Raw genomic sequence first — 21,631 nt, forward strand, 5'->3', positions numbered from 1 at the left:
CAGATAACCAAATTCCATCACGATGGAATAATTCGTCTGCAGTTCAAAGAATTATAGCATACATTTAAAAAGAGCATGTTTTTTTAATTGGAAAAAATGGCCAGAGTTTGAGGTTATTATAGAAATCCATGTTTAAATAGGAAGAGCAGTAAAAATGATCACAGTTCCTAGAAACAGATCAGAATCACGGAGTGCCTTTAGGGAAGCCATGGAAGATTAAGCCACATGGAGATGCAACTGAGTGTTATACAACTAGTGTATTGAACAAGCAAACTCTGGCTGCAAACTAAATCCCACAGCCCCTTTCAACTTTATTCAGTGTGGGCGACTGTCCCCCTGCACCTGGATGAAAACTCCAGTAAGGTCCAGGGCTTTTCAGCACACTCTTAGGTAAGACAGCAATCATTAAGTCAGAACCCAGTTTAAGGTCAAATCTCAGGACATTGACATTTATACCCTCCTTCCTGCTTGCTGGGTTTAACCAGAATAGTAAAGACGAGATTATGGAGTAAAGATAAAACAGGGAATGCATCCCAAATGAGTTCCTTGTGCTCTGTGGCCCTTGCTCCTCTTGTATAGACTGTGTGTAAAAGATCGGACAGAGGAATTATCCAGTGTGTACTGGCACAGGAATATCTTCAGGTGAAAACGGATTTATCAGATTACTGCTGCAATTTACTGAACAACAGTTTCCAGGTGAAAGAGAGACACCAAATTCACCCAAATACTCCACGACTTCAGGCTGTAACTACGTGAGAGTCTGAAGCCACAAGACCAAGGCATAGAATAAAAGAAAAGAGACAAACTACTCAGAATCACAGACAAAATCCTCCAGGATTATTTAACAGAGCAGCTTTTTTTTTAAGCCACATCCACACTAAGAAATAAATCAATAAACACACACACAGATTGATAATGATAGATACAGAAATGGACACAGATATTTATTAAAACATAGATAATTGTAAACAAGAATTTTACAAAATATTTCTTCCCACTACTACTTACGATCCATTCTAATCATTTCTAGCCCATTCTATTTAATTTTATTGCTGGTCTATACCCACTAAATTGATTTCTCCACCCACTAATGGAGAGCGACCTGCAGTTTGAAAACTGGGACCTCTAGGCACTGCAGATGTTAAGGAAGAGAATATAATTCCTGCAGTACCCCAGGCTGGGGGTCAAGACACGTGGGTGCTGCGGATCACCCTGCAACCATGCAGCTTTCATTTACTCTCCTGGGTCTCAGAACGGTTACTGTAAAATAAGTAATTTCAATTCCCTTTAACTCTAAAATTCTCATGCATATTGTTTTATCACTGTTGTAAAAGATACCAGGAGAGATGGGGGTCAAGTTTACAGAAAGATAAGGCTGATGTGTGCCTGGAGAGGAAATGCCCAGCTTCAATACACTGGGTTTTCTGTCACCTTCTGCATTATCTTTTTTTTTAAACAGGTTTACTGAGATATAATTCATATAACATACAATTCACCTATTTAAAATGTACAATTCTGAGCTGGACCCCTGGCCTAATGGTTAAGTTCAGTGTGCTCCGCTTCAGCGGCCCAGGTTCGGTTCTGGGACGCGGACCAAGAGCACACTTTGGTGGCCAGACTATGGCAGCGACTAACATACAAAATAGAGGAAGATTGGCACAGATGCTAGCTCAGGGAGAATTTTCCTCAGCAAAGAACACATAAATAAATAAAATGTACAATTCAATTTTTTAAAATAAATCCACAGGGTTGTGCAACCATCAGCACAAAGTAATTTTAAAAACATTTTTGTCCCCCCTAAAAGAAACCCCATACTCATTAGCAGTCAATCCCTATTGCCCCGACTCTGCCACCCCCACCCCCATCCCAGTGCTACGAAACCATTAATGTACTTCCTGTCTCTATGAATTTGCTGATTCTTGATATTTCATATAATTGGAGTCACACAATATGTGGTCTTTTGTGACTAGCTTCTTTCACTTAGCATAATGTTTTCAAGGTTCATCCATGTTGTAGCACATATCAGTACTTCACTCCTTTTTTCTGTCAAATAATATCCCATAGTACGAGTACATCAATTTTTTTGTCCATTGACCAGTTTTGAACATTTGGGTTGCTTTTCCTTTTGGGCTATTGTGACTAATGCTGCTGTGGACGTCTGTATACAAGTTATTGTGTGCGTGTATGAGTTCATTTCTCTTGGATGTATACCTAGGAGTGGATTTGCTGGGGTTTATGGTTATTCTATGTTTAACTTTCTGAGGAATACCAAAACTGTTTCAAAAATGGCTGCATCATTTTGCATTCCTGCTAGCAATGTATCAGGGTTCAAATTTCTCCCGATCCCTGCCAACACTCACTACTGTGTGTCTTTCTAGAGGACGTGAAATGGTATTTCATTGTAGTTTCAATTTGCCTTGACCTAATAACAATGATATAAAACATCTTTTCAGGTGCTTATTGATCATCTGTGTATCTTCTTTTGAGAAATCTCTCTTCAAATTCTTTGTCCATTTTAAAATTAGGTTATTTGTCTTTTAATTACTGTGTTGTAAGAGCTCCTTATATAGTCTTGATACTAGTGCCTTGTCAGATACGGGCTTTGCAAATATTTTCTTTCACCCTATGGGCTGTCTTTTCACTCTCTTGATAGTGTCCTTTGAAGCACAAAAGTTTTAAATTTTGATGAAGTCCAGTATTTATTTTTTCTTTTGTTGTTTCTATTTTTGGTGTTGAATCGAAGACACTACTGCATAATCTAAGGTCATGAATCTATGTTTCCTTCCAGGGGTTTTATAGTTTTAGCTCTCACATTTTGATTTTTGACCCATTTTGGCTTAATATTTGTACATGGTATGAGGTAGAATCCATTCCCATTTAACGTTACTAGTGATATGGTTGGATTTACTGCTGCCATTTTGCATTTTGTTTTCTATACATCTTATGTCTTTTCATTCCTCTAGTCCTCTTTTATTGCCTTCTTTTGTATTAAATGAAGATTTTCTAGGGCAGCATTTTACTTCCTTTAATGACTTTTAAGTTATTTTTTGAGTTATTGTCTTAGTGGTTGCCCTAGAGCCTATAAAGTACATGTCATCGGAATCTACTTCAGATTTATATTAACTTAGTTCCTGTGACATAGAAACCTTACACCTATGTAGCTCCATTCCCTCCCCCTTTGCTGTGCTACTATACATATTATGTCTCTATATGTCAAAACCCAACAATACATTGTTATAATTATTAATTTATACAATCCAGAAAATGCTCAGCTGTTCCAGTTTAAGTATTGGGTGGAGGGAACGAGATAAACTGCTTGGCTGCCCCCACCCTTCCCCTCCTGCTTTTGTTGAATAGAGCTCATCTTCACTACTCATAATCTTGCCTACTCCCCACATAAGCTCCTCTGGGCTTGGACCCTGGTGGACACCTGCAATGGAAGGCCTCCACCCCACCCTACTCGTGCTGGTTCTTCTTCATTTTGTCAATGGGAGGCTCAGTGTCTCCAGTGCAAAATAGAAATGTAAGCATCCCCAACTTGTGGTTTAAAATTTCATTATTTGGGATCTCTGTCCACAGAAACAATGTTACGTACAAGGATGAGGTTATCACACCAGACCCCAGAGCCAGTTTAACACACAATCCACCTCTAGTATGATTCACCCAATGCAAACATAAGCATCACCTGGACTGATGTTTCCATAGGAAATGCACTGGGCATTCCAACTGCTAATACTGAATTTCTCTGGTTGAAGTCAAGGCAGGAAAAGAAAAGATACTCCCTTCCTTTCCTTACCTTCCCACCTGCCAGGTGACCAGACATCTGGGCAGGGACTGCCGAGAGCTGCTGTGGCTCCAGAGAGGCAAAGGCTGAGAAACAGGTCAGAGGTCTGTGAACAGGGCCTGCCAGGGGGCCAGGAGGAAAGGAGGGGGTTTGGCATAGACACAACTATGCACACAGCGAGATCAATGGAGGTTGGGCTACAGGCTGTTAAAATGAGTGAGAAGGAAGTATGGGGCAAAAGAAGGAGCGTTAAAGAATAATAGCTACCAGACAAGTGAGTGCTTCCCAGGCTCTCGGTACACAGCAGTGCACATGGAATCGCTCCGCACATTACAGGGCGGGCACTATTATTAGGAAACTCAGGAATAAAGGGGTGAGTAACCAGCCCAAGTCGACAGCTAATGCGAGCCTTGTTTTTCACTTCAGTCTCCAGCTCCAGGGAGGGATTTTCCTGCTCCGCCCCACTCACAGCTCCTTAGTGTGGCTGATCTTGTGCATGTGATTGCTCAAGACTGATTCTAACCTCCTCCTGTGCTCAGGGGCTGGAAAGCTAGCAACAGCACTGCCCGGATTCTCTTGGAGCTGGGTTCTGGATGCCAATTGGGTTTTGCAAATAAGAAATAGTCGAACAAGATTAGAAAGGGGAGAAGTAAGGAGGAGGTTGCCTTGCTGTGGCTTCTTGAGCGTTTCTGCAGCTGTGTCCTATCTGGGTTCCAGGGTGCCAAGGGCTAGCCTGGAGGCGCAGGACTGCAGTTCTTGTATCCGTGGGCTGCACTGCAGCACAGGGCTTAAAACTCAGCCATTCACTGGGGGGCTCCTTGGAAGCCCAGCTTAAAGCCTGCTGCTCCAGCCCTAGCAACTCCTCACTTGGTTTGTCTCTTCATATCCCATCCTAGTAAGAGTCACTGAAGGGGATGGAGGGTGGAAGGAGGAGGTATCTGGCCCTGAGCCTAGAGCATAATAGGTCTGCAGTAAAAGTTGGATGAATGAGCAAATGAATGAATGAATTTGCCCATGTTAGCACCTAATCACCTGTAGCAAGTCCCTGCAGGGGCGTTTATTTCCTGCCCTGAGCCCTGACTGGTAATCTTCGTCTTTCCCCTGCTTTGCCTACATTGGCCACTGAGGGAAGAACAAGGGCAGGCAGTGGAAAGAGGCAGAGGGGAAGAACTTGGGCAAGTTCCTTCATTCATTTGCTCATTCACCAACATTTACTGCATTCGTATCATGCTCTAGGGACCAGGCCAGACACCTCCTCCCCACACCACCCTCCATCGCCTTCAGTGACTCTTACTAGGATGGGAACTAGCAGACAGAACAAGTGGGGAGGAGGAGAGTGTACTTTGTGTTTGCTGTTCCCTGTCTGGCATGCCCTGCCTCTTCCCCTCATCCACCTGGCAGGTTCCTCAACACTGTCCAGATACCACCTCCTCTCTGGAGCCAGAATGTGCATGCAGGCAGCTGACTCCAGAGACCATGCACTTAACCGCCATGGAGGAGGAAGGGAGGGTTAGAAAAACAAAAGAAGGGAGGTGACACAGCCCAGGCAGGACAGTCCCACGTAACAGACATACATAAGCCAGCGGCTCATTTGTAAACTGCAGGCCACACAGCTCTGCCAGGAGAGGGTCTGCATTTCCTCAGGAGGAACTTTATCTTGGGGACTGATGGTCATCACGCTTTGTGTCCCCACTTACCTTGGCAAATAGGGAATGAGTAGAAACCCGAGCGGCAGGCATCACACCGAGGGCCCTCGACCCCAGGGCGGCACAGGCACCTTCCTTGGGCATCACAGATTTCGGGGAGAACTCCCTCCAAGTTACAGTCACACCCTGCGAAGGAGAAGAGACTGTCAGAGGGGGTCTCCATCCTCAGTCCTCTGTCAGGTTCTCCCCTCTCCCAGGTTTCCATCATGGAAACACAGATTATGAGTTATCTATGGCTTACAGACATTCTTAACCCAAAAGACTACATCTTAAAGGGAAATAAAACAAATATTCAGAGAAGGTCGGAGATGCCGCTAAGAAACATCTAGGGTGGGCACTAGTTTGCAAAACAGCTACAATCTTTGAACATCTATCCCTGTGAGAAAACATTTTTTCCCACATTTGAGCCTTGTACAGTAACACTTCAATTTAATAGATTCCCATCTAATGACAATCTTGAATTAAACATATTTCTACCTTCCATTTTTTAGAAGAAAAGAAACGAATATAAATTCAGCCCTAATACATGCCAGATGTGGCCTTCACTTGGCTTGTCTGACTTCATCCTCCGGGCATGAGGACTTCCCAGCAGTTAGGCTGCTTCCGATCCTGCAAACAGGTGCTCCCCCACCTCAGGGCCTTTGCTCCAGCCATTCCCTCTGCTATACTGCCCTCCCCTGGTTCTTGCTCATCCTTCAGGTTTCAGTTCAAAGTGAACTCCTCAGGAAGGTCTTCCCCAGTCAATGTGTACAAGCAGCTCCCCTCCCTATTCTCTATCTTAGCAGTGTTGGTCTTTCACAACACTTTAATTACTGAAATCACGTATTGTCTTTGTGACTTGCTTTGGCCAACGGAATGAGGTGACAGTGCTGCTGTGGGATTTCTAAGCCCAGGTCACAACGGGCTTTGTGGATTCTACTCTCACTCTCTGCGAGCCCTGGGACCACCACGTGAGGTGCCCAGTCTGGCCTCCTTGAGAACAAAAGGCCAATGGAGAGAGATGCCCCCCGTCCCATCTGAGCCCCGTCCCAGTAGACCCTCCAGCAAGTCCCGCAGAAAGACCACCCAGCCAACCCACACAACTGTGACAATAACCCTCGTTGTTTGAAGCCGCTAAGTTTTGGGGTGATTTATTACACAGCAATAGATGACTGAAGCATCTAACAGACTGAAAGTGGGAATGTAGCCACAGGCCGACTAGGACCAGTGCGACTGACCCCATCTTACCAACAGAGTAACTGAGAGTTGTCTTTCAGGAACTCAGAGTCCCTCCTTACCTAGTTCAGGCCAGTGGAGACCGCAACCCATCAACTGGGCCTGCGCAAATGCCCCATAAGTGACCCTTTTGACATTAAAGGGCTGAAAACCCCACCCTTAGATCGTGCTAACACCACCATTTTGTGAACATGCGTCCACCCAACGAAGAGGCAGGAAGTTTGACTACACTTGTGCAGATCATGAATTACCTCACTTCTCCTTACCTCCAATCATCTGTCTCCACACTTCAGACCACCCTGCCTTTCCTCCCATAAATTGTGCCCCAGGCCCTAGACCAGCAAGACAGATCTGAGAGCACATGCCCCTGTCTCCTTGCAGATCGATCTCACAATAAAGCCGTATCCTTTTCTCAAAGGCTGATGCCATAATAATTGGCTCTTTTTGCACATCAGGCAAGAGAATTCCCACTTTGTTTGGTAACAAGAACTCCCCTCAGCACTCCCACTGCCGCTATACAGTATTTCTCAATAAATAAATATTTCTCAAAAAGATAGGGCTCCTGCTTGACTTCATTATGAATGGATAAATAATAAAGTCAAGCAAGAGCCCTGTAAGATAGGTAAGCATTTTGTAGTTGAGAAAAAAGATGCTCAGAAAGGTTAATTAACTTGCCCTAGGTCACACAGCCAGAAAAGCTGAGTCAGGATTTGAACTCACATCTGTTTGATTCTAAAGCCCATGTTCTTTCTATTATACTAAGAATATAAGCTGTTAACTGATTTTAAAAGACACGTTCAAGGTATGTCCTAGATTAGCATGCATATTCAAACCAATCTCATATTTAAAACATCTCCATTTCTATCAAGAACATTAGCACCCAAATCTGTAACATGGTCCCACAAGGAAGAGGAAGAGAAAGGTCCTGAAAGACTCACAGATTCGACTGGGTTCACCCTACTTACTAAGGAAGAGAAGTCTCACGCATTTGGGAAAGATTTTCTATAAGGACTAAAATAACAGTTGATCCAAAAAACTAGTCAAATCCCACTCCTTCCCATTTGCCCTAAACCTTTAATCTTTCATATAAAAGGTTGATAACACAGTTGTGGAATTTTTCTAATACAATAATTAAGAAAAAAGGTCGGGGTAAATCAGAACAACTTTACAGTCTTTGCATCATCTCTGACTCGTTCATACTTAAATGGAACAGTTGCCCTAATTTGAAAAAAAGGGCAACGGACACCTCCAAGGGCACACTCATCCCCAGCGAAGCCTTGGAACCCAGGCTGGCATGAGCATCGCTCTGACAGTGCATCACGGCTGCTACACGAAGGCCCAATGCCACCGCCCCGGAGGCTGAGAACACCACAGAGAAAGAGAAAGTTTGACTGTCAATTACAGCCTTGGCGTTAAACCAAGCATTGGAATTCAGTAAGAAACTTGAACTTGACATTGGCATCAAAGTCCAAAGAATCCTGATTTACAGCCATCTGTAAGCAGAAAGAAAGCATCGAGCACCCGTGCATTTTACAAATTCCCTTTCTGAAATTCCCTTTTCAATGTCTCCTCTTCCTTAGCTGGCAAATAGTCCCACATGGGGACACAGTCAGGAACCTCTGAGGCCCCTCCCTTCTCGCTCCCCTCCCCTCCCCGCACTCCATCCCCAGGTCACAGGATTATGTCTCAGGGAAGTCCCTGGAATCCTCCTCTCCTTCCAGTTCCAGAGCCTTGCTCATCCTTGTTTGCCTGGATTATTTCGAAAGTGTCCTAACAAGGCTGTCTGCTTCCCATCTTGCTCCTTCCAATCCACTCTCCACACTGGTGTCAAGAGGGATCTTTCTAAACCGCCAACCTTTTCATATCACTTTCCAGGTCAGATCCCTCAAAGGTGACCCAGTGCCTTCAGGACGCAACCCAAAGTCCTTGACATCTGTGACACAGTAGACCCTTCACAATCTTCCAGGCTGCCAGCAGCCTATGCGGCACCTTTGCACAAACTAGAAAAAGGTGTCCCTTCCTCACGATGCTTTCCTGGTACTTGCTGTAAAATCGTCCCCACAAATATACAAATCTGCTCTGTCCGCAGTGGCTATGGCGCCCTTAGATGAGGTGCAGTTGTGCACTGCAACCTGCACATCTGGGCCTGGCTGGCCACTCTGGTCTTTTCCTACTCCTCTCCTCTCCACTCCCTGAACTTTACCCCCTACCCCTGATTCAGCCCCAGGGACCCACCTGCCATCCCCTGTCCATTCCCGAGGCCTTCTCTTAGCTGCCCCTCTGCCTGGCTAAGTCCTTCATGCTCCGAGACTCAGCTCAGATGCCTCCTTCTCCTGCTCTGGGGAAGCCCTTCCAGAACCTCTCTACCTTCTTCCTTCTTGCCTGCCTGCCTTTCTGCTTTCCTGCCTTCCCTCCCTTCCTTCTGTAAGGGGCTGTAAGGATGCCCTCCTGCACGCTCCCGCAGCTTCATGTTCTTGCCTGCTGTTAGCATTAACTCCTGCCGTTATAACTGTTTACCTGTGTGTCTTTTGAAGCTTCCAGGCAGCAGGGACTGTGCAGCGGGCAGCTGCCCTGGCAGTGCCTAGTACAAAGTAGGCACTTAAGAAAAGTTTAATGAATGAAAAATATGCTAAATATTCAAGGCTACAATTCTCTTTGGTAAACACCATTCTTTGAATTCCATTTTATTGGCAGCTACCGGGAGCCTCCAAATCCAGATACCAGAATTTGTCTGTCCCTCTCTAAGCCTCCTCTGGCAGGTCTCGTGCCAACAGTGACTGCCCCACCTGGGGAGGGACAGAGCGGGGGAAGCACGCCCCCGCGGCTGTTGCCCCAGCCTCCCAGAGTTCTCATCATTAGTACGTGCCCCAGCCCCAACCACACTGACCGCTGAACTCTGGCCATGGACAGTGGCTCCTCACAAAGGGACTGGGGGAATCAAAACCTCTTCAGGACATTGGTCAAGAAACCTCCTATACAGCCGTGTCTTCAAGCCAAATGGCTGCTTCACAGAATCTGCCCCAGACTGCCTCAATCTCCTAGATAAAGTAAACTAGAGTCTTTCTGCAGCTGTTGATTGAACTTGGAGGAATAAAAGTGCACACGTGCCTGTAGGCTAGAGTGTATGTTTCCCATATGCTGTTGTTTTCAAAAGGCACCCTTGAAACTGTGCCTGTTGTACACCGATTTCCTAAAAAGAAATGTTAAGTGGTTATGAATGATCACTTGGACCCAGAAAATCCTAATAATATGCAGGGTCAGAAATATAATGAAAAACCTGAAAACATTCTGATCTGCGACACTCTTCTATGGTTCAGTTCTGCTTCAGCTCTTCAGTGTCTGGAATGGAGAATGTGGATTTTCTAGACAAATAGTTCTCAACTTGGGCTTCACATTGGAATCTCCTGGTAAAACACCATCACCTGGGTGTGGAATCCCGAACTCAGAGATCTGATATAATCCCACAATCTGTAAACTATGGCCCGAGGGCCAAATCCATCTCTGTTTTAGTAAATAAAGTTTATGGGAACGCAGCCAAGCTCACTCATTTACATATGGTTGCTTTCATGCTAGAGCAGCAAAGTTGACTATTTGCAACTTTGCCTACAAAGCTGAAAATATTTACTATCTGACACTTTACAGGAAAGTTTGCCAACCACTGAATAGGAATTTCTACTAACTAGGGCAGTAGTTCTAAGCAAGAGACATACATCAGAATCATCTGGAAAACTTCTTCAAATTCAAGCCTGGGCTTTACACCTGGAAATCTAGATAAAGATCTGGGGTGATAGACAGGAATTTCTATTTTACAAAAGTGAGGGATTCTAAAACACAGCCCTATTTAAGAACCACTGTATGAGAAGACATGAAAGCATCAATGGGCCTTGAAGAATTCAAATTCTCAGGGGTGGAAGGGCCCCCGGTGTTATCCAGCACTGCATGTCTTCTGGCAGTTGAGATGTTTGTGCTTCTAATGTTCAGGGCTGGGAGTTAAGCTGCACAGTGGGTGGTTTTGAAATGCATTAAGAGAAGGCCAGATTGAAGTGGGTATCTATGCATTCAAACTCCCAAGTAAAATCCAACTGCGCTAATTGAAACTCCTTTTCTCTGAGGCCGTGTTCTAAGCTTCCCGTATATTTTGAAACAGACGTTTGAACTTCCCTTCAAGTTCAGTTAAATTTCTTTTCCTGAAATCACCACCAGTCTACCTGGGGAGAAAAAGGAATTAAATAACAAAGGGATTACTGTAAACAGTCCAGGAATGGGGGATCTGAAACATTCTTGTGGAAGAAAACTAGAGATGTGTGTTGGAATCAAGGCTCAAAAGCCGAGTTCCATTCTAGTCAATTACGAAACATTCAGGAAACATTGGCAGATACCTCTTACAGGCAGGAATCCACGGCAGGTACTGTGGGGATTAGAAACCAAGTCAAGCATAGCTACTGTCCCTAAGTGACCGAGTGTCTGACAAAGGCTTAAGACAATACCCCACATAATGACCCACGGCACTGTGGTCTGATCAGAGGAGCTGGGCCTCGGTGGGACAGAGTTGGAACTAGCATAGGAAGGTAAACTGGATGATGTTAGACCTCAGGTGAGCCCTGTGCTGCCCTCAAATCCTACAACATTCCCCAAGCCCATTCACTCCCCCACGTTCCAGGATGAGTCATTCATACCTTCACTCTCCTCATCTCCAAAGCCTCCTCCCCATCCTCACTTTCTGCCCCTGACCTTGCTTCTTATTTCACAAAGGAGAAAAGGAACCACCAGAAGAGAATGTCCACACGTTCCCACCATTGCACCCACCTGACCCTCCTCTAGCCCATGCGCTCTGCCTTCTCCTCTGTTACACTCTTTCCCATCCCAACAAATGGCAGCATCTTCCTTGTTTGTTCCACCCAAAAGCCTTAGAGTCACTCTAGAGTCCTCTCTTTCTCTCAGTCCACATCCAGTCCAGCAAACCCTGGTTCTACTTCAGATTATATCTACAATCTGTCCACTTCTTGTCGCCTCCACTGATACCTCCTGGGTCTAAGCCACCATCATCTCTTCCTCATGGATTATCGCAATAGCTTTCTGTGAGGTCTCCCTGCTTCTTCTCTCCTGCTAAAATTAGTTTTCGACACAGTATCCACAAATATCCTTATGCAACACCATTTCTCTGTGCAAAACTCTCCTTGCCTCATTCAGAGTAGAATGTTAAGCCTTTCCAATGGCTGACAAGGACCTACCATCTGGTCCCCAGAACTTCCCTTCCTTCCCCTCTCCCCTTTCCCCGCTCTGCTTTCACACATCTGGTCTTCTTTTTGTTCAATGAACACCTTGTCATGCTCCTGCCCCGAGGACTTATCACTCGGTCTTTCCTGTGTCTTGATGCTTCTTCTCAGACACCTGCAGAGCTCACCCCTCACCCCCTTCAGGTCCCTGCTTCATTATCTCTTCAGTGAGGCCTTCTCTGACTATCCTATTTAAATTTGCAAACCTCACATTCCCTAACCTCTCTCTGCCTTATTTTTTCCACAGCACTCATGGCCAAGGCTGCCTCCAGTCCACACCCTGAGATACTATATTGTTGCAGAACCTGAACTCCTGTGCCATGGAGAGGTCACCAGAGGCCATCCTCTCTGCCCACCCACACCGTGGACATGGTGGAAGGGCACACGTGCTCACATACACCTCTCACTACCTCCACCCTAGTGAGATGAACATGTGGCCATCAAACCTCTCCAGCCACCCAGGGGAAGGAGAAGCAGACTCAGTGGGTGACCCAGTTGGGGCAGTCACGGGCTGGGTGCATGCAGTGTGTCTTTTGTTGGTGCCCTTCTGATTGTGTGCATCCCTGTGTATGCCATTATGGGTTTATGTAGAAACTGTCCACAGCTCCAGAATCGAACTTAGAGGCCTGGAATCTTCTCATATGAGTCAGTTTATGCATATGACGTGAATGGCTCCCCCTTAAAAATAGCACCCTTGTGCAGGACATAACCCTGCATATCATAATATTACATATTAGAGATCTTACTTACTTAGTAGTTTATATATTATATATGTTATTGTATGAGTCCCTCCACTGGAATATAAGCTTCAAGAGAGTTGAGAATTTTTAAAAATTCTATTCATGGTAAGTCTTTGGCAGCCAGAATGATGCTGCGCACATTACAGGAGATCATAAAACACTCTCAGAAGGAGTGGTGTGGTAGATGTAACACCCACACCCTCTCGATACTCACCTCTCCATCCCAAAGGCTGCTTCCTGCCCACCCCTGCCACTCTCTGCTCTGGGAACCTTCCTGGTTGCAGGAGAACCTCAGCCTTTCTGCAGGCCAAGCTTGACGTGCCTGAGAGTTCATGCCCCAGAGGCAGCCCTCCATTGATGGCAGGTAACTGAAGTCAGCTCATCAGCTGGGAGGACACTGAGCAAAATCTATGCTTAAAGGGATGCAGCTCCAGGTGCTACAGTAGGGACCTGCTTGCTAATGCATCTTCATAATGGCTCCCTTCACTCCCTGACTCACTCCCTTACTGAGGTTTCCTGGAATCACCTCCCAAATAAACTGCTTGCACCCAGTTCCTTTCTCACAGTCTCTTTTCGGAGAACTCAAGTAAGACAGTAGGCAACTGACTGCCACCGAAGGTTTTTGAGCAGGTTAGTGACATACAATCCAAGCTCTGTTTTGTTTCCTTAATGAGGTAGGGCCATTGCGATAGACAGACTGGAGTGGAGAAGGATGGGGGGTGAAAAGCTCAAGGAGGAGACACCTGCAAGACACCCCCCATGCTCCAGCAAGGACAATTTGAAATTGGGTATAGCAGTGTGCATAGGAAGTAGAAAAACAATATGGAGCATAACATTTTCATTGATATTAAACCAAAAGAAAGTTACTTGCCTTTTATTTCTCCAGCTACTGGATCTTCTGGACTTGGAGTAGAAATAGGGAAGATGGGAATTCCTATGTTTAAAAATACAGAGAAGGATTAATGAGACAGAAAAGTAAAACATTAACTTGCAATAACTAGGAAGAAGCCCTCTCTAATTTAAGGAAAAGTAGCATGTGGAGACTAATTTAAAGAAAGGCAATATTGCTATATTTGAAATGCATCTAGTAATTGAAACCAGACTGATCAGATGTTCTGATTTGTATATTAATGAACATAAATGGATATTTCATTCTCACAATAGCTAAGACTCAGTCTAAGCAGGGTTGAGCTTGGTTTCTTTAATGTCTTTACTGACTTTTTAATGTAAAATTGAGGCTAGTTTTAAAAAATGTTTTCTTTCAAGATTTTTTCCCTAAAGTTTTGTTTATGCCATAAAATTGCTTCAGGCTTATTTTTTTTTTAATAAGAAGGCAAATGCAATTTCTGCTGAGCCTCTACCCAATAATTACAGATTCTAAATTGATTAAGTCCCGATTCAGTGTTACTGTGTTTGGGCTTAAAAACTGGTTCCTTTCAATATAAGATGATCATATAATTTCTCCTCTAAACTAGGACACTTAATGGTGACAGTGGGTGCTAGTTTGATGATGACCCTGGGAGGTATGAGCCAGGACATGTAGTCACCCCATTCACGTGTGTCCTGTTCACCTGGCCCCACAACTCAATATGCTTTTCCTGTGATGGTAGAGCTGTGAGTGTGGGATGGGCAAGAACTAATGCGGCAATGGAGAGGCCTCTTCTTGAGACAGTGTTTCCTTGTCCTAACAACCAAGTGCACTTTACACTTTTTTACACTGCTGCAGCACAAACACAACATGGCTCTTGTCACAATTTGCAGAGCTCATTTCATAGAGTCTCCTGCTTCAAATTCTTTCGTGGTTCCATACATACACATTTCTTTTCTCTGAGACCCTGAGACGTTCACTCAGATCACTGCAGTCAGCTGAGGTGGGGCCCATGATAACCTGGCCTATTGTACAGTGGGAAAGAGGGAACACATTCCCCTGGCCACCTGAAGCACAAAACACACTACATGTATGCAAACAGACATCTGGAAGCTCATGACATTTCTTCTAGGTTTATGAAGAAAAATCACACGTGTGGATTACTAAGTTGAAATCGCCAATATTTGACCCTTTGGACCTACTGAGACGGTAATGTCTACAGTACACCTAATATTTTGGAGATAAATGGATATAAAATGTACTTACATAAATTTTATGTTCCAAACTTTTGGAAACATTTTCAAGTAAATACAGCCAACCCGGCTCCATTTCTGTCTCCCCTCACCATGCCTGCCATGCCCTCAGGTGTCATGCACAAAGCCCAGGTATGTGTCAAGAAGGGAGGCCTCTCCTCCTGCAGTGGGTACTTACTCAAGCAAAATGGGAAATTATGGTATCCAGCCGCACACTTCTCACAGTGGTCTCCCTGGAAATTCGGCTTGCAGGTGCAGCGGCCCGAACCCTGCTCACAGTCTTCCGCGTGCTCAGGGTTACAGCTGCAAGCTAAGAGAAATCCCAGTTTCAAAGCACCAGGCCTTCGCTGCACTTAATTAGGCAAATACATCCCCACACTCCTCAGACAACGTTTACTACTTTATCATTGGTCTACTGTTATTCTTGAAAGAATACAGCCTGTTTTCTACTTCACATCTGGTTGATGGTTTTCATTAACTGAACCTCATGGGCTCTCAGAGATAAGCTTTAAGAGCATCCACACTGAGAAGTTCTCAAGAATGTAGTTTAGTATACTGAATACTTCCCAGTTCCCTGTGTAAGAGGCAACGCCTGCAGCAAGTACCATCGGAGGGGCTGGGGGTGTGTGTGTGGTAGCTCCTGGCAGGGCCGTTGGGTGCAGCTTCACCTGGCCATTACCCAACTGTGAATGTCCATATAGTGGTCATCATTTCATAGCTGTGATGCAGACACAAGTGTGGGATGCCTAGATACTGATATAAAATTTGTGGACAGAAAGCAAGATTGCGCCCATAATCCAAATGTTAGATTTGAGTGGTAGAGCTTACTGAAGGAAAGTTTTGCAACCAACACAATGATCAGGTTTGCATTTCAGAGGGACATATTTGGGGCTTGGGGTGTAAAAGGTTTGGTAACCCTCCACTTGGGAGCTACCTTTGACCTGGCGGGTCATCACCTTGGACAGCGAAAATACTATCTTCGCTCAGCTGAGTAAGTCTCATGAAGAACTGGGGGACTGCAGAAGCCATGAGCATCAAGCATACTCCAGGCCTGGCTTCTCCTGGTGTCCTTTGATAAATTTGTTTAGGATTTATGTACAGTAGGTTCTTTATGCTAAGCCTTTCATATCTCCATGAGACCACTTCAGTGACAAAGAAAGAAACTGATGAGAGAAGTGATGGAGAATCGAGGTTCCTAACAAGGTACAACGTCCTGCTTTCCTTTGCCAATACCTATTCATCCTGGGCACCAGGAAAGTGGTGGACATATTTCGTGGGGTGATGTGGAAGAGGGAGGGAAAACAGGAACACACTTTTAACAACTAAGAATGTCCTAGGGAGAAGTAAATCAGAGTTTATATGTTCTTTGGACTCCGATGCCCTCAAATGTTAATGAAACGATGAATGAATTTGGGGGAACAGTGGGCACAGAGGCCAACTTCAGGACTGGAATTGCTTTCCAACTGTGACAACCAGAGAACATAAAAGAACCAAGTACTGAACAGACTATAGGTGACACATGTTGGGCAAAGTCCATAATCTGACCTATGACTGATAATCCGCAGGGAAAAGCCAGTGGCATTTTTCTGTATAATGGATGTGGTATGGCACAGTGGTGCCAGACAGATACGAACTCTATCCTGGATCGATCAGTTAGTGGTTTTGGCACCTGGGCCAAAATATTTAACTACTGAGACCCTTTGGTTTCCCCATATCAAAAAATGAAAATAATAATACAGTATCTAGAGTTTGTTGTGATATTTAAGATATTCGTGAAAGTATTTAGGCAATGTCTTGCATATGGCAAGTGCTCAATAAATCATAGCTATCTTAAGTATTATGACTATAATTATACCCTTGTGAAATCATTACAATGTTGTCTTGATGTGAATTCTGACAAAAATTTGAAATTATTGGAGACCGTAGCAACATGTTAAAACAACAGAAAATGGAGGAACTAATATTTGTTGCAAGTCTAGTGGCAGGCCCAATGCTTAGTATTTTCTTAGGTGCTTTTGATGGCATTTCATTTAATCTTAAGGAATATATTATCATTTCTATTTATATATAAGAAATCTGAGGTTCAGAGAGACTATGTAACTGCCTGAGATTACTTGGCTAGTAAAGAGTAGATCGATAATATGAAGAGAGAGACTAGGAAGGGAACTAGTAACCAATCAGAATTTAGTCCAATGACCTCCCTGAAGCAGACACACCAGGCTGGAATGACACTTACGGATGCAGCCATCTGGGGCATCAAGTGGAACGCCGTAAGGGCGGAAATAACCCTTAGCACACTTTTCACAGTTTACACCAGCTGTGTTATGCTAGAAAGAAACAAAGGAAACTTAGAAAGAAGAGTATTGGAGAAGTCCTTATTTTGTGCTATTCATCCAAAGAAATAATTCTGTCATATACAATTATAATTTCCTAGTCACTGAAAACAAATAAGCATCGATCTTGACCTTGAGACTCTAAGATTTACCACAGGACACTGGCTTAAACTTGGCTCTGGAATTTTTTCCCATTGAAAGAGGAAACGACGGTAAGTTCCATGAACTGGATAGCCCAGGTTTTCCCCTCTACCATAGAACTTGCAAATTTCAAGAGGACTACTCTTCACAGCTTCATTCAAAAGTGATCAATGGAAATAAGTCACCCCTAAGGGGTTAACCCAAGGGATAAAGGGTCATATGTGTATTTTTATCTTCTCTGATTTTGGAAGAAATCACACATACAGATCATCTTCTCTTGTCATTCCAATTTTTTCTGTACTTTAGTCAAGAAACCATTTTTCAAACATTTTTGTTACACGAATGGAAAACGTAGGCATGAGTCTCATACACAGAGCTCATTTTAAAGTACAATACTAGGAGGCTTTTTATATTTCATAGTTAATCCTTGTAATTGCCACAAAATCAAATTACCCAACATGCATCATCAGTTTCCAAGAACTATACACCATGGCTCTAGCTCAATTCTGCCCCCCTCTCTCTAATTTGGAAACAATTAAGAGGACAGTGTTCTTTCATTAATGAAAGGAAAGGCAATAGGAAGTTAAAAAGAACCAATTTAACACACTTTGACCCAAAAAGGGTCTGCATAGAAACACGGAGAGGAGAACAAAGGCCCTTTCTGTATTCTTTGCCCCATTTTTGATTACTTTATTAATTACAGATTTTAATTTATTACCACTTCTTGTCCTGTGGGCTAAAATCTGAATTCATTTTGAGGTCTAAAAACTGCACTGGCCACTTCTCTGACTTCACATTTACATGTGGGAACATTTTGGGCAAATAAGAAACAGCTGTATTCACCCTCTTGCCCATCAAATGCCAATTATCCTCTCAACTCTGTAGTTGCTACTATGACTTAAAATAGGCAAGACACAAGGTTAACTTTGGCTCCCCAATTTTTTACCGTTGGAATAAGAAATGAGGAAAGGTTCTCTGAAGTGGGTACCTCAGGCTTTCCCCGTTACCACAGAGTTTGGTTAATAAAGCAACCGTCACAGAGAAGTAATAATTTTAAGACACAAAGAACAGCGACAAATGACCTGCAGATGGAATAATGCCTGTAGTTTGCCTTCAAGTCTCCTGTGGTTCTCTGGGACCCACACCACACCCTAAAGGCACTTTATCCATGGACACCAAGGTCACAGTTGGACCAAGGCCATATTGGGACTCAAGGAAAGTGGTGGCTCTGTAATTTCCATATTGGAGATGCTGGGGGGAAGTAATCTCTCTAGGAGGTGTGGGTGCTTGAATTTCTATTTGCATGACACTTAACATAAGAGGAGAAAACCTCAGCTGTCCAAGCTAGAGTGGGGTGCATGCTGATGGAACCTATGCAGGAGGTAAGCCCACCCCCACTGACCGCTCCTTTGGCACACCACCTAGACAGTCTTTCGATGGAACATTCGCCTAGAAACCCCAGGGCCTGCTCTGATAATTCTTAGGTCCTAATTCCTCCAAGAAGAACTTTTCCAAGGTGCTTTGCAACCTTCAGGTAAACCTTCTCTCTCTCTCTCCTTTTCTCTCAGTTCCTTGGCCACATCCTCAACACTGTTGCTAGCTTCCATCTCTGTGAACATCAAGCATGCGGAAATTATTGGCTAGTCCACTCATTGGCCACACTCTCTCTGGAAGCCCCCTATCTGATTTTCCTTCCTTAGGCCAACACAATCTGGCCTCTGTTACTTCTATGACTTATCTACCCACTGGCTCACTCCCTTCCAGCCACATGGGGCCCCTTGCTCCATCTCAAAGCCCTTTGTCCTGCCATTTCCTCTGCCTGGAATGCTCTCCCTGAGACAGATGCCTCGCTCATTCTCTCGCTTCTTTCAGGTCTTTACTCAAATGCCACATCCCAAGGAACTGGCCACCCTATTTAAAATGTCACATCCCACAAGCCAATGCTTAAAATAGTAAACCCAAGAAATAAAAATGAAATCAATGCCACATGAGAATATAGCCATCTCTGATAACTGCTTGCCCTGCAGGATAACATCCGGCTGTCTTACATGCTGTTTGCTTGACTACTTTAAAGTGAGGTTTCCACTCCCTGTCACCAGCCCAGCTGATGGTAGATATTTCATCATTCTCCCATTACCAGCACTGTACAGAAAAGGCAGGAAACAGCCAGGTTAGCTCGTGCTGTGGACTAAATGTTCGTGCCTTCTCCCCAATTCATTTGTGGACCTAGTGTGATGGTATTTGGAGCTGAGGCCTTGAGAGGTAATCAGATCATGAGAGTGGATCCCTCATGATGGGATTAGTGCCCTTATAAGAAGAGACACAAGACAGCTTCCTTCTTCTCTCTCTGCTCTCTGCCATGTGAGGATACAATGAGAAGATGGCCATCTGCCAACCAGGATCTGCTGGCACCTTCATCTTAGACTTCTCAGCCTCCAGAAATGTGAGAAATAACTGTTTATTTTTTAAGCCACCAAGTCTATGGTATATTTGTCATAGCAGCCTGAACAAAGACAGCTGGGTTTCTGATGGGCAGACCTTGCTCTAGGGTATGCGTGTTCTATCAACAAATTCAAACTTCATCTTGAAGAATCACCTCATGGCTCACAAGCCCTCTGACCCTGATGTAGGAGCATTCCCTCCCTGCTCCTTCTTTCTTCCTTGTCAAGACTCCTCATGTTCCTCGGTATATGGCATAAGATAGGGTGATATATTTTTCCCCAAATGAAGAGCCAATTGTGCCAATATCATTTATGTAATGTCCATCTTTCCCTTCCATTAGAAATGCTAATTTTGTTGTAAACCAAATTTTAACATCTACAAGAACTTGTTTCTAGATTCTCTATTAAGTCCTTTTTTTTAAATTTTTTTTTAAAGATTTTATTTTTTTTTCCTTTTTCCTCCCCAAAGACCACTGGTACATAGTTGTATATTCTTCGTTGTGGGTCCTTCTACTTGTGGCATGTGGGATGCCGCCTCAGCGTGGTCTGATGAGCAGTGCCATGTCCGCGCCCAGGATTTGAACCAACGAAACACTGGGCCGCCTGCAGCGGAGCGTGAGAACTTAACCACTCAGCCATGGGGCCAGCCCCATCTATTAAGTTCTGTTGAACTATTTATCCCAGCATTGAGTCCATATGCAATTAATACAGATTCATAATATGTTTTGATATCTTGGAAGACAAATTTCTCCAATAATTGTTCAGTTTTTCTAAACTATTTTTCTATTCTCATTTTTTTTTATTGATAAGAACTTTAGAATCAGCCTGTCACTCTTCATAAAAAATTCTGTTGGAATTCTGATTGCAACTGTACTGAATTTATAGATTGGTTTGGGATTAACAGTATAATATTGAGTCTGGAAACACAGTATGCCTCTCCATATAGGTCTTCTTTTATAAACTTCAGTAAAGTTTTATAGGTTTGAATGCAGCTCCACAGTTAATTTCTTCTATCTGTTGCCTCTTGGAGTACCTCCAAATCATTCCAACAGTCACAGCTGTGTTCTCCCGTATGTTTGTGTTTCTGCTTTCTATCTTTTTGGAGAGTCTTGAAATTCCTGATCTGTTGATAACATGCTTTCTTATTTTTCATGCTGTTGAGGATTCCGGAAGGAGACAGTATTTTGCTTTCTTAATCTTTTCTGTCATTGTGTGGGATTTGTTGCAGGAGGGAATGTAGCCCTACGTGCTCCATCTGTTTCTTGATCTCATCTCTTCACTTTGTGTGGTGCGTGTGTGTTTGTGTATGTGTGTGTGTATAGGAGACAGACAGTTTGAAAATAGTGAGACCAACACATCAAGGACACAGGGCACCACAGTTGGGGAGCAGCTCAAGACTTGGACCAGAAGTCAAGTCTCCATGGAAGAAGCTAAAGATTCTGTTCTAGTTAATGGAGATAAGTATCTTCAAACATCATCTCAAACAACATGAGTAATCTTCAACCTTACTTAAGAACATCAATAGTTTATCAAAGAAAAAGAAATCAAGGAGTCAATCCAAAAATGCTGTATTCCTTGCCTTCTTTCATTGCTCTTTCCCCCAATATTTTACTACAAAAAATTTCAAACTTTACAGTGAACACCTTTACACCTCTATATAGAGTTTACCATGAACATTTTACTAGATTTGTCTTATCATATAATTATCCATCTACTCATTCCTCTCTTCATCCACTAATCCATCTTATTTTTGATGCATTTCAAAATAAACTGCAGTTATCACTTTCCCCTAAATATTTCAGATGCATATAATTAACTGGAGTTTAATACTCAATTAATTAGTTGAGTTTAATTAATTTAACAGTGTTTAGGTA

At 43.7% G+C, this 21,631-nt stretch overlaps 1 protein-coding gene across 3 annotated transcripts in view; it reads right to left on the reverse strand.

The window, feature by feature from the left end:
• The window catches only part of LAMA3 (laminin subunit alpha 3), a 255,342-nt gene that overhangs the window by 152,395 nt on the left and 81,316 nt on the right, over positions 1-21,631 (reverse strand). For 2 of the 3 annotated variants that reach the window (XM_044774483.2, XM_044774485.2), the window contains exons 9-12: positions 17,079-17,169; positions 15,021-15,152; positions 13,593-13,655; positions 5,482-5,616 (exon numbers count right to left, since the gene is read on the reverse strand). In XM_044774483.2, the coding sequence (XP_044630418.2) occupies positions 5,482-5,616; positions 13,593-13,655; positions 15,021-15,152; positions 17,079-17,169 (421 nt within the window). Of the gene's footprint in view, positions 1-5,481; positions 5,617-13,592; positions 13,656-15,020; positions 15,153-17,078; positions 17,170-21,631 lie in introns of those variants that run through there. The other variant, XM_070513304.1, reaches the window with a different exon arrangement.

Source organism: Equus asinus, chromosome 7, assembly GCF_041296235.1.
Source record: "Equus asinus isolate D_3611 breed Donkey chromosome 7, EquAss-T2T_v2, whole genome shotgun sequence".
NCBI lineage: Eukaryota > Metazoa > Chordata > Mammalia > Perissodactyla > Equidae > Equus > Equus asinus.